Source organism: Perissodus microlepis, chromosome 4 (genome assembly GCF_051167445.1).
Source record: "Perissodus microlepis isolate ML-2025 ecotype Zambia chromosome 4, ASM5116744v1, whole genome shotgun sequence".
NCBI lineage: Eukaryota > Metazoa > Chordata > Actinopteri > Cichliformes > Cichlidae > Perissodus > Perissodus microlepis.
In genome coordinates this window covers 23,982,017-23,993,931 of record NC_140464.1, presented here as the reverse complement: position 1 = coordinate 23,993,931, position 11,915 = coordinate 23,982,017, and the positions used below count along the sequence as shown (strand labels likewise).

The 11,915-nt window shown below is 40.2% G+C and overlaps 2 protein-coding genes across 3 annotated transcripts; both read left to right on the top strand.

The window, feature by feature from the left end:
• Positions 1-327: 327 nt before the first annotated feature.
• Positions 328-3,032, top strand: mgp (matrix Gla protein). 2 transcript variants are annotated; one of them, XM_084926620.1, is made up of 5 exons: positions 328-440; positions 1,672-1,759; positions 1,892-1,921; positions 2,112-2,217; positions 2,503-3,032. In XM_084926620.1, the coding sequence occupies exons 2-5, from the start codon at positions 1,699-1,701 to the stop codon at positions 2,657-2,659; spliced, it is 354 nt and encodes a 117-aa protein (XP_084782746.1). In that variant the 5' UTR covers positions 328-440; positions 1,672-1,698; the 3' UTR covers positions 2,660-3,032. The 2 variants fall into 2 exon arrangements, with proteins under 2 accessions (XP_084782746.1, XP_084782747.1); XM_084926621.1 differs by having other exon boundaries at positions 338-440; positions 1,675-1,759.
• Positions 3,033-5,387: 2,355 nt separating this feature from the next.
• bglap (bone gamma-carboxyglutamate (gla) protein) lies at positions 5,388-8,067 on the top strand. Its single transcript, XM_084924801.1, has 7 exons — positions 5,388-5,487; positions 5,741-5,933; positions 6,526-6,586; positions 6,950-7,086; positions 7,195-7,242; positions 7,491-7,575; positions 7,724-8,067. Exons 4-7 carry the CDS (start codon positions 7,029-7,031, stop codon positions 7,824-7,826), a joined length of 294 nt encoding a protein of 97 aa, XP_084780927.1. The 5' UTR covers positions 5,388-5,487; positions 5,741-5,933; positions 6,526-6,586; positions 6,950-7,028; the 3' UTR covers positions 7,827-8,067.
• Positions 8,068-11,915: the final 3,848 nt, after the last annotated feature.

The window sequence follows — 11,915 nt, the reverse complement described above, 5'->3', positions numbered from 1 at the left end:
CATATCATGCAGGCATGCTGGCAAACAGTGGCAAATATTATCATGTACCTGCTATGAAGCAGCTTAGTTGTCACCGTGCCACCCTTTCCCTCACCCTCTTCTCTGTCTCTCTGTTTACCCCTGGCTTGTTTTTCTCCAGTTCTCCTACCATCACCACCAGCTCTGTTTATTTCGGTAAAAGCGTAGGAGTTGGGGAGAGAGTGAGCTAATACCCCGGTCTGATTAACTGGTAGAAAAAACGGTGGGTGGGTGGGTGTGGGGTGATAGTAAGGGAAGGGAGGAGAAATTGCGAGGACTAAAAGGGAGGTGGATGGAGACAGAAAAATGAAGGGGTGGGGGGACAGAGATGAGTATAAAAAGCTTTGCCATGAGGAATTAGGAAATGTTCCTGAGGAGAAAGTATTGAGACAGTTTCCATCACTCCATAATTTTCCTTCAAGGTAAGTAAATTACAGCAAATGATCTCTTAAAACTCTTTGCAGGTGAAAAGTAGGAGAAGTTTTGAGTTTTGGACACAATCAGGCAAACGTAGCTTTTATTTTGTGACTATTTTTATAGTACTTTACTTTTTTTTAATTATTTTTTTCAATTATCTGCAAATGAAAATAGAAAAGTAGGCCTGTGGCCCTTCTCTTTTTGTTAAAGAGTTTTTAATGTACACCCTCATCTTGGTTCTTTGGCTTTTTCCAATGATGTGTGCACATTCTGTCTGCAGGGAAGCAAGCTGGGACTCCTATTGAGACTCAGACAGGCATTAAACTCTGTAGACACTCTTGTCAGCACCACATAGACACACACACACACACACACACACACACACTCACGCTCACTTAGCTATCCTTGCCAGTCTTTCGGAGTCGCTTTTTGAACTTTAGGCCCCGGGCTCGCTGTTTCTGTGCCCACTGTGGGTCTGGCTTACACTGCAGACAAATATGCCTGAGGGGATCATGTGTCAGTGTGTGTGTGTGCTTCTGAATGTATAATGAAAGCTGCTATTGATGGTGAAAAAGAGCGCTGCCGAAACAAGCGCTCCATCCAAATCCCACAAACAGAACGTGGGGATGAAAGCTTTTCTGCAGACATCTGGCACTGCTGTTTATACAGGTGGCACTCACCCTACCTCAGGTCACTCACACTTACACGTTGAGTTTTTACATGTAGACACGTGCGGTGCGAGCGTACACCCCGAGCCACACTCAACTTCATAATTCCAGTCTGTTCATTCGCTGGCTGTTAAGCAGCTCCTCTCGGCCACAGCTATTCGCTTACGGTTCTTCCTTGCAACCTGAGGTTTCATCGCGTGGTGCAGATTGGCCTCAACCTAAGGCCAGCACAGTGAAAAGACTTTTTGACTCATATCTGTGGTTTTGTGTTTGTTCCATTAAAAAAAAAAATCTGCAGCACTGTGCCAGCATGCACAGAGACTTTTTTAAATTGGTTTTTCATATATTGGTTGTTTATCTGCACAAAACCCACAGAAATGTTGTCACTTTTTACCCCAGCTTGGGGTTTTGGTCTGTTTACCCACCCTCAAAATGCTAAAAAGTGTTCTACCCCCTTCCCTTTGCCTCATTTTGTCTCATTTTTTTCTATTTTTTCCCTACTGCCTATCTAACTCTTACTTCAGCACTACCACGACTTACCAAAAATACTTGTCTGCTTTGTTTCCAGCAGGCAGGCAGACAAACAAACCCCAGGATGAGGAGCCTTCTTCGTCTTCTGGCACTCTGTGCTGCAGTCTCTCTCTGCGTCTGCTATGGTATAGATCCTCCCAGACGCCCTCACTTTGCTATCGCTCGGCAGCCATTATTTATTCATAACCTGCAATATAACAAAGTGTAATAAGACATTCATCATTTATGATTAACCCGATTCCATGTTTTTCCCGTAGAGTCTCATGAAAGCACAGAATCCACTGAAGGTGATTGAAATGTTGTTTCTCGATTCTGGAAAAACATGCATGCCATTCTAACAAATGTGATGTATTTAATCCTCATTTAGTCTTTACTAACATGCCCTCAGCCCTTGTTTCACCTGATCCGCTTCATGACCGGCATGCCAGATGCTGATTGAAATCAAATTTTCCCACTAGTAAAGTTTTGTGGTTTCAGATTTGTTTGTGCCTCCAAACCGAGCCAACTCATTCATCCCACCACAGAGAGGCAACATATACATCCCATCCAGAGGGAATGGCTTCGGCAGTTACAACTTCAGGAGGTAAAACCTAAAACCATGGGCAGGCATGCAATGCAGAGCACTTTATCTCCTGCATGTTTAAAACCACAAACCCACAGAAAATGCATGCTTGCCATACATATACGGCACTGTGCCTCATTAAGACAAAGCCTAATTGGACCATTAAACATCTACATGTGCTTCAAGAATCCACAGACACAAACACAGAGCCTGGAGTGCAGGATAAAAGAGAATTTTTAAATTCATTTCTGTTTAGAGTTCCTCTACTTTTCTTCATTTTGAAAACCTTCTTGTTTTAATTCCCAGGACATTCAAGTCTCCAGCAGAAAGACGCGCAGAGATCTGCGAGGACTACTCCCCCTGCCGCTTCTATGCCTATCACCACGGCGCCCAGCAGGCCTACAACAGATACTTTGGCGCTAGAAGTCAACCACGGCGGCCTGCTGTGACTCGCCGATACTAAGCTGGACCTCACATGCAAAAGTCTCATTATCATCTGGTCCTTTAGTCCACATATCATCAGTTTTTAGATAATTTATGTAATTGTTTTTGTGGGCTCTTTTGGCAACAGAACTGTTTTTTATATATAAACACCAGAACTTCCAGTCAATGTGGCTCAAATCACACAGCAGCCCATCATTATATTCATGTAGAAATTTACAGCCTGTTTCTTGTGTAATCTCAGGATGACTTTTATCAAGTATCACTGCATGATCCCAGCATTTATGAGCTTTACGGGATATGCTCGAGTGAAGCGTTTGGCTCACATTCCGCTAACCAATTCTTACAATCTCCACTTACTTATGCTGTCAATAAACAAATATAATGACTTTTAATGGGTTTGGTCTTAATCCTGTTTTTGCAATTTGCTTGCCACATGAGTTTGTGAGAACTTTGGGGATTCTCAGTGTTTTTCAATATATGCCAGATGTTATATGTAATATAACAATATTTAGGAGTGCTTAAGAAGCATTAGGGAAATTAAATGTTTGACAACTTAGTGGCCAGGATGCTGCATATAAGGGACAGTTAGACAATCAGTGAAAGTCCTTCTACACAAATGTCTGAATTTTAAGCTTTTTTGTTATATATTGGATATTCTTTCTTCTTTACATGGAAATATTAAAGTATATGAGAGGTTTAGAGAGTAAATGTCTCCCTGATAAAACTATTAACAGCCCATAAATATGAGACACGTGTCAAGAATCAGAATACTTTATTAATCCCTGAGGAAATTATATAAATGTAAGAAGCCCACTTTAACACAAACAGTCTATAAATACTGGAAACCACTTGGTTATTCTAGTATTTATCACATGATTTAGAGATAAAATGTAAATCTGGTGAGTTCTTCTATAAAACAAAGTACAGTAATGTAGTGGAGCAGAAGTACATGGTGCAGTAAAATGGTATCTAAGTATCTAAAAAGCTCTACAGAACCTGACTGAATGTGTTGTTACACAACTGACTTGTTGAGGAGTTACATTATGATTTCAGTATGCACAGTCGGTGTCTGGTCTCTTGCAGTCTTATGAAGAATGTACTGCACATGTGCAGACAGACACAAGGACAGCTCAGCACATGGCAGATGTCAAAATGCTGTAGAAGTAAAATGACAGTTATACTGGATGTTTGTCTGTCTGTGCTGCCACATGGCCACGAAAGTGTATAATTATAATTGTCCTGAGGGTAAATCCTTGTAGTCTGTCACTGAAACGAGACAAAAGGCACCAGCACTGACCCAGACTGTGAAATTACAACCCATATGCTCTACTACTGTCCGGACCGGTCCAGCTCTAGTTAGAAATGGCAACAAAGGACATCCATGTCACAAAGTGAACTTAAAAGGCTCAGCTTTGGAAATAAAAATGATATGTTTGTGTTACTGGGACGGTATTCAGTAGAGCATTGACATTATGATTTCTAGTACACCATTAAACTACCATGTGATCGCTAACCTTGGAGGAAATCCAGGGTACCACGACTAGATCTCTTAAAACAGCTGTTACAGCTGGAGGCACAATAAGGTCCTTACAAAAATGTGCAAGTGGACACAGACAGCCTACAGAGGGTCAAAGCCAAGAAACAACAGATCAATGTCGTCCTTTCTAAACTTGTGACTGGAAAAATGCGAGTTGACCTGAGGAGGACAGAAAGACCTCTGCGACCTTCCTCTGATTAAACTTGATTCTACGGTCCTGAAGCACAAAAAAATCTTAATAACTGAACTTGAAATGACCTGGGAGGGCGGGTTAGTTATCTCTCACCACCTGAAGAAAGCCAAATACCAAGATTTGATCAACAAGGCTCTAGTTCACGAATGGAAAACAGCTGCCATTGTTTCCAAAGGATGTGAAAAACAACCACATTGCTGATAAGTTACTGAAGTGCAAGCTCCGTTTAATTTTTCAGTTAAATTCAGCCAACTACTATCGTTTCTGCAGCAGTCGTGGTAAGTCGTATGACTGAGGAGGACATTGAGTGGATGGATGCAAGTCAGATTTAGGACGTATCCGTCATGCTTCTTTGAAACTAAAAACGTGTTATTCATCAGCTTGTGCAGCTAGTTGTACTATTTGAGTCGTGACTGTACTCAAAAGCTGCAAAACAAATGGGAATTGAAATGTTAAAGATATCGTGCGCTCACAGTCAGCTGTCCTAGTGTGTGGTGAGCTCAGTGATCGACGTCTGCACCCAGACAAAAGTCTCTCCTCTTTCTCTCTAGCTCCTAAGACATGTGGTCTACTTTTGTAACTGTGGTCTCTGTGAGTGTACTTTGTGTGCATGTTTGTAATTATGCATTGCAAGTGTTAGTGGAAACACATTTTCTTTTTCAGTTTTATGTAATAGCAAAGTGACTTGACTCAAATGCCCCCTGTCAAAGCTGTTTTCCTATCCACATCACCTGGTCTGGTGCCAACGCAAGTTTTCCAGGTACAACTTCCCTGAAGGTTCTAGGTAGTGAACTGTTTAGCAAGGTACACCAACAGCTGAACACAGTCAGCAGTTAACAAGCCAGCACAGCTGAGACCAGTTAAAGAAGGCTATGTTTGCCTTAGCTGGAGGCTAATTTGATGTAGGATTTTTGGTTCTGCACTCGTGTTGCAGAGCACATAATTTTGGTAAGCAAACAATGCCAAGTGCTTGCATGCAATAATCCGACAAAACTAACAGTGCATAACATCTGTGTAGGTTCTCAGTGATTCCAGTCATGGTACCCAGCATGTTCAAACCCTAGCAGTTCCTCAGACGCTAAGCAAAAGCTCATTGTGGTTTCACCCTTGACCCCTGGTGAGGACCCATACCTTGTTTTTGGTTTGGTTGCCTTCTTTTTTTCACACCTTAGAACAAAACACAGCCAAGTTGTGATGATGCTATGTGTAGGATGAATATTTATTGAAAGGTTAGTTAAACTGGAGTGGTATATCACCACAAAGAGGAAGACATGCAGAACATTAAAAAATGCAGTGTGAGAAACATAGACGATGCCTACAGCAGACAGATTGATTTTAACACTTTTTCACTTGACTTTCACCTCTTACAGGTTATGCCTCATATTTTTCACACTGCCTCCTAGTGACTGTACAGAGCTACAGCATGTAGATCTGCTCTGCAAAGCTATGATAGCACCAACGCACAACTATAACCCTGGTATATGAGGATCCCCCAACAGTGTGAATGTTCTGCCCACCCTGCTAATATCGTATGACATCAAGAGAGGAGCTGCCGAACCACAGGTAATCCTGCAGTGTCTGCTTGAAACAAAAGATGTTTGATGTGTACCCCACAAAAGGATTACATTTTAGGAGTGGCATGAGAGTATTAGGCACTTTGCTTGTGGGAAGTCGTGTTTTAATTAAAAAATCAAACGACATGTTCCACTCGACATCATGCAGCTTTCCTCTGCTTAACTGTCGAACCACCCACTTGTTGTGGTAAAAAAATCTGTGCACATTTAAATGGCCCGTCTACAAAGCTTCAAACAAAATGGTTGTTTCTAAATGTTGCTTTCTCTATGTAGGAAATCACTGTGGTTTGCAATAAAAAGAAAGCCCTCAGATTAAAATAATGCAGCATAATGTGGGACAGTGGTTTTTCCTTTTTAGTGAGTAAGCCATGGTTTTTCTCTGCCTCATGCACTTACTGAACCAAATGTACAAGTGTGTGGGCGCTTTAAAAGTCTGACCTGTCCGAGCTGCTTTCCTGAAAGAGTTCATTAAATTTTATATTACTACCACTACGTATGATGAGATATCGGTGACAGTGATTTGATTTGATTTCATTCTTCCTGTTTTTTGTCTGCTTTTTGTTTGTTTTTTATTTTAACAGAGATGACTGCACATTTTGCAAAGATGAGGAAAAGGAAACTGTGATTCTTAACACAAATCTGGTAAGTAGGTCAAATGAAGCTGCAAAATAATGTTGATTGAAAGATCCTTCCAGTGGCATATATTTGTGGCTCCTCACCTATGCTTTAAAACATTACCCACCTTTTGGACCCCTTATTCTGCAACGCTGTGAGTGTGGATGCTTTTTTCTTTCTTTTTTTCTTTCTTTCTTTTTTTACACACATATATATATATATATATATATATATATATATATATATATATATATACTTCATTTTTGCAGAGGTGTGTATTTCTGCATCTGTGTGGGTGTGTGATACATGATTCCCTAACCAATCACATATCCATGTCACACAAGGGCTACATCTATAAACCGAGTGTGTTTTTACATATATATGTCTAAGAGAAGGAAAGACGGAGAGAAGTGAGCGATACAGCTCGGGTCATTTTCCCTTAAACTGAAGGCTGAAAAAGAAAGAAAAGATGAAGACCGTGGCTATCCTGGCTCTCTGCTTCTTGGTAGTTATCTGTGTCGCTTCAGGTAAGAGCTGTAGCAATATTTGTAATGTAATTTTTTAAGCTTAAAGCTTTAAACTAAATTTGTTTTTTAAAATTAGTCTGTTCTTATTTTTCCCCTCCTGTTTGATAGATGCTGCCACCGACCCTCAGCCTGCTGGTGACAACCCTGCTGAGGAGGGTATGATTAATATCAGTTTATTCTTCCACAGTTTAATGGAGAAGGGGTTCGAACTTCCAGGCACTGCATGAGTGAAATGATATACCAAGAATGATGAATGACTTTTTGCAAAAAATATTCTATACTCTTGTTTTTTGTTGTTTTTTCTCTATGACTTTTTTGTTTTTATGCTATACTAATCTTTTTAAAAATATATATAATTTCATAAATGACAGCAGGTTGACATGTCTTATGACTGTGATGTGCAGGTTTGTTTGTGGAGAGGGAGCAGGCCTCCACGGTGGTGAGGCAGAAGAGAGCTGCTGGACAGTTATCCTTGGTACAGCTGGAGAGGTACCTCACACCTTATCTACAAACCTTATTGCTGCATGTTTTTAGACATGTTCTTATTTTTAATAGGGTTGGGTTTTATATGGAAAGTTTTCATGAAGGTATGAAACATCATAAGTAACCGTGTGTGTGTCCTCTCTCCTCCATTCAGCCTGAGAGAAGTGTGTGAGGCCAACATGGCTTGTGAGCACATGATGGACATAAACGGCATCATCGCCGCCTACACTGCCTACTATGGACCAATCCCCTATTAGAGGGTACAGCTGACTGCGCACCAGAGCTGCCTTTTTTCTTGCATTGCCACCTCTGAGCTCGGCTTTTTCTTCTCTGCAAAGCAAATTGTCTAAAAGTGTGGCAGACGGATCAGACTGGAAGAAACCAAACACCAGCATGTGGATTTACTTTCTTTCCTAACGGCACCTTCAAGAATATCTCTGTAATTCTGTCATTTTTCTCCGCCTGTAGAGTTGAAACGGAATAAAAATGAATATCATTCTGCTGTGTGTGCTGTTTTCTAAAGCCTTATTTGTTGTATTGAATTAGGAATCATTCACGTAGCTCATGAAACAGATTTGTCAGGTTTTGGCCACTAGATGTCCCTATTAGGCTATATTATATGTAAGGCTAATGAACCTTTATGAGACAAGTTCGCCAGCCTTCTCCACCTCAACAAACATCCTGCATGTTAGCACATTTTCTTATCATCTCTATAATATAACATTGCAGTTCTTTTAAGGTATTCAGTTTGTTTATTTAAAAAAAAAAAAAAGAATACTTTTAGTGATTACAGTTTGCAGTAACTTTAAAAAATACATTTCTCAGACTAAACTGATCCAGTCCTACTCCTTTATCAAAAGGGTATTCCTACATATCAGTGACCACGGTAAACAGGGCCTGAGAGTGGCTCAGAAATGTGGTTCATGATTTATTTAAACATTTTTACACAAAAGAAAATCGCTGAAACTCTGAAACTTCGTGCCGTGTGATTCCCCGTCTGTTTGTTTCCTTTGATAGATCTGTGCATTCCCGACATCATCCCGGCAGCACCGGGGTGTCCAGTCGGACGGGTCTATTGTGCATCATGATGTAATTTCTTCCTTTGTATTCCGGTAGCTCGCTTGTTTTCTTCTTGGTGTTTATGTTTGGCTGTGCAGAAAGCAATCGATGACAGAGATAGTACAGTTAACGTAGCTGAGACGAGGTGCACAGAATGAGTCGTCTATGCCACAAATCATAAATAAAACTGAGACAAGCAGAAAAACAAATCATAAACAACGTGTGAATGTGTACGCACGTGAATATGTTTGTGAATGTTCGACTCTGTGGTACTGTCATTCTGCTTCTGTTTCTTACTTTTTGATCAGTTTCTCTATTAATACAAAGAAAAATCCATCAGGTTGATGAGATGAACCTAAACAGATGTATGGTTAGTAATGCCGTACCGTAGTTTTAAAGGTTTTAAAAACCACCACCATGCTGCTTCTTTCTGTTTTGCATTGTTACATTTAGAGGTGTTTATTTAAAGCTGACTTATTATTTAACCTGCACAGAGGAGCATTTAGGTATTTTGTTTTTCGAATCAGGTGGCTGACTAAGCTACTTAACAAGTTTCCCAACATGTTTGTCTTTGAAACTTAGATCGCAGATTACATTATTGTGTTGTTAAAGAAAAAAAAGTTTTTGCAGTTTGCTGGTCTGGAGCTCTGGAGTGGAGATCCCAGCAAATTCCCACCAAGGTCAGAAAGTGCAAAAATGGAACAAACCCAAGAGCTACATTTCAGTCTCCACAGGCCTCATTTAGCACATTAAATGTTTACAGTTGTGACAGTAGAAGAGGAAAAAGGACTGAACAAATATGACATATGTCATTGTTACAGTTCTTTTTTTTAAACAATGTCCTGATATGTAAAACTTTAGACTCGAAAGAGGACGTACTTTCTTCTTTCACATGACAGCATAGATATATTTACCACATTTTCATGGGAGCAGTAAAGAAAAAAAAGAAAAAAACAAACGTTTCCAATCATATAGCTACTTTACCGTTTACTGTTGTAAAATGTTTTGTTAATTCAATAATACATAGGTCATCTTTTACTTCCTGTCAGTCCAGAGCAACTTACTGGCAATGTTACTGGCATTTGTTTTCCCTCATTAAGATAGTTAAAGAAGAAGTTTGATATGCAAGTGCCAACAGGACTTTGCAGCATAAAGCAGGGCAGTGTGTTTATTTTTAAATGAACCAGCTGAGCTACTCAACAAGTCTCACCGCATGTTTGACTTTGAAACTGTCGGCGTTTCCTGCTTCCTACAGAACATTGCATCATTATTTCCTTTAACCTGTTTTTGCTTTTATCTACATTCATTTTGTGCCTTATACTAAAACACTTTTTTTAACCTTTTTTTCTGAGGTCCATGAGAAGATCAAACAAAATATATTCAGTATGAGAACATGTCTCTCTGCACATATAAAATACATTTTTAACACATTTTGGTTGTGATTTTTAAATTAAATGTACAGCAGCATAAGATTTGACAATTCTTCTAGTGTGACAGCACAAATAATAAATTCCGCCTCCCTGATACTCAGAAATAAATATCTTAACAACTCTGTAAGCTTCCAAGCAAATATTCATTATGACTTTGTTGATCCCCTTACTTTGCCTTAAATGTCCCTTACACTGTTGTGATTGTTATGAGTCGGCACTATATTACTGTGGCCCCTAGAGACAAAGCACATACAAACTCCAAAACACTTACATAACATTTTTGTCATTCTGAAAACCTAACTTATTGGCAAGCTTTTAAAGCCTGAACTGAGACTCTTGAGCAGCGCAACTTGTTCATACCAAAGACATGATGGATGAGTAGCGCTTTGAATGAGAGAACCGTAAACTTATCCAGGCCGTGGAGAATTCATTCCAAAGCACAACAGTGCCCTGGTTTAAACCAGGCTGGATCTCATTGGAGAAGGAACTATTCTGATCAAGCGCATCAGAAAATATTCTCACTCTTCAGTGGTAATTTGGTGTACGTCAGCATTGTTGTTAATGGTCACCTGAGATAAGATGCATAGGATGAGATGGGCCGCACTGTTGTCTCACAGCAAGAAGGTCCCGAGTTCGATTCCACCATCAGGCTGGGGTCTTTCTGTGTGGTGGTTGTATGTTCTCCCCGTGTTTGCTTGGGTTCTCTCCGGGTACTCTGGCTTCCTCACATTTAAACGATTAAATGTTCACTTTTGGGGCCTCTCCAGCCTGATACAGAACCCCCTAGCAGGGGGATACATAGCTGAACTGCTCATAGAGTCCAGAATCTGAGCAAATTAAAAGTGAAATCCGAAGCACATGTGCTTTATCGCATGATAATTAATAGACTGACATGTTGCATTTAATTGTTAGAAACAAAAAGAACAAGGCTAGCTCATTTCCACGTGTGCTGTTTTTGTGCTGAGCTAACTAGTGGCTACTGAGACACAAAAGAAAATCCATTTCATATAGCTGTTATATTCCTTTATATTATTCCTTAAACAGACACTTTTTTTAAAGAGCAGTTTTAAAAGTTTTAAAAACCACCACCATGCTGCTTCTTTCTGTTTTGCATTGTTACATTTAAAGGTGTTTAATTACAGCTGACTTATTATTTAACCTGCACAGAGGAGCATAGAGGATGGGTAGGTATTTTGTTTTTAGAATCAGGTGGCTGACTAAGCTACTTAACAAGTTTCCCAACATGTTTGTCTTTGAAACTTTAACTCTTTCTATCGTAGATTAAATTATTGTGTTGTTAAAGTGTTGTTTAACCTGCATTCATTTTGTATCTCCTGCTGACACAAAATCGTGTTAATAATATAAAACGAAAGTAAAATATTTAAAAGAAAAAAAAGTTTTTGCAGTTTGCTGGTCTGGAGCTCTGGAGTGGAGATCCCAGCAAATTCCCACCAAGGTCAGAAAGTGCAAAAATGGAACAAACCCAAGAGCTACATTTCAGTCTCCACAGGCCTCATTTAGCACATTAAATGTTTACAGTTGTGACAGTAGAAGAGGAAAAATATATTTAATAGTTAATGATTGCTTACTGGGGGCAGGGGCCTGGGAGGAGTTGACAGTCTGGTCGGGGTCTGGGACGCTGGGCCATCCCTGCGGCTGCTGGGCCGGGGGCGGTCTGCTTGCCTCCACCCCAGGGAAAAGGGTAACATCTCCTGGGTCAGGGGGCTGATTGCCCCCCTGAGGGCGGTGATACCTGGACCTGGGAGTATAGAGTACGTTTGGAGAGTGTGAATGGGTGTTCATTCCTGTTTGTCTCCACGTTGGGCGAGTGCTGAGTATTTGTATTTGTTTGCATGA

Coding starts and splice junctions, on each gene's coding strand:
- mgp (XM_084926620.1), top strand. CDS start 1,699: ATGAGGAGCCTTCTTCGTCTTCTGGCACTCTGTGCTGCAGTCTCTCTC. Junction 1,922..2,111: donor AAGCACAGAATCCACTGAAG/GTGATTGAAATG, acceptor TTGTGGTTTCAG/ATTTGTTTGTGCCTCCAAAC. Junction 2,218..2,502: donor GGCAGTTACAACTTCAGGAG/GTAAAACCTAAA, acceptor TTTAATTCCCAG/GACATTCAAGTCTCCAGCAG.
- bglap (XM_084924801.1), top strand. CDS start 7,029: ATGAAGACCGTGGCTATCCTGGCTCTCTGCTTCTTGGTAGTTATCTGT. Junction 7,243..7,490: donor TGACAACCCTGCTGAGGAGG/GTATGATTAATA, acceptor TGTGATGTGCAG/GTTTGTTTGTGGAGAGGGAG. Junction 7,576..7,723: donor TCCTTGGTACAGCTGGAGAG/GTACCTCACACC, acceptor TCCTCCATTCAG/CCTGAGAGAAGTGTGTGAGG.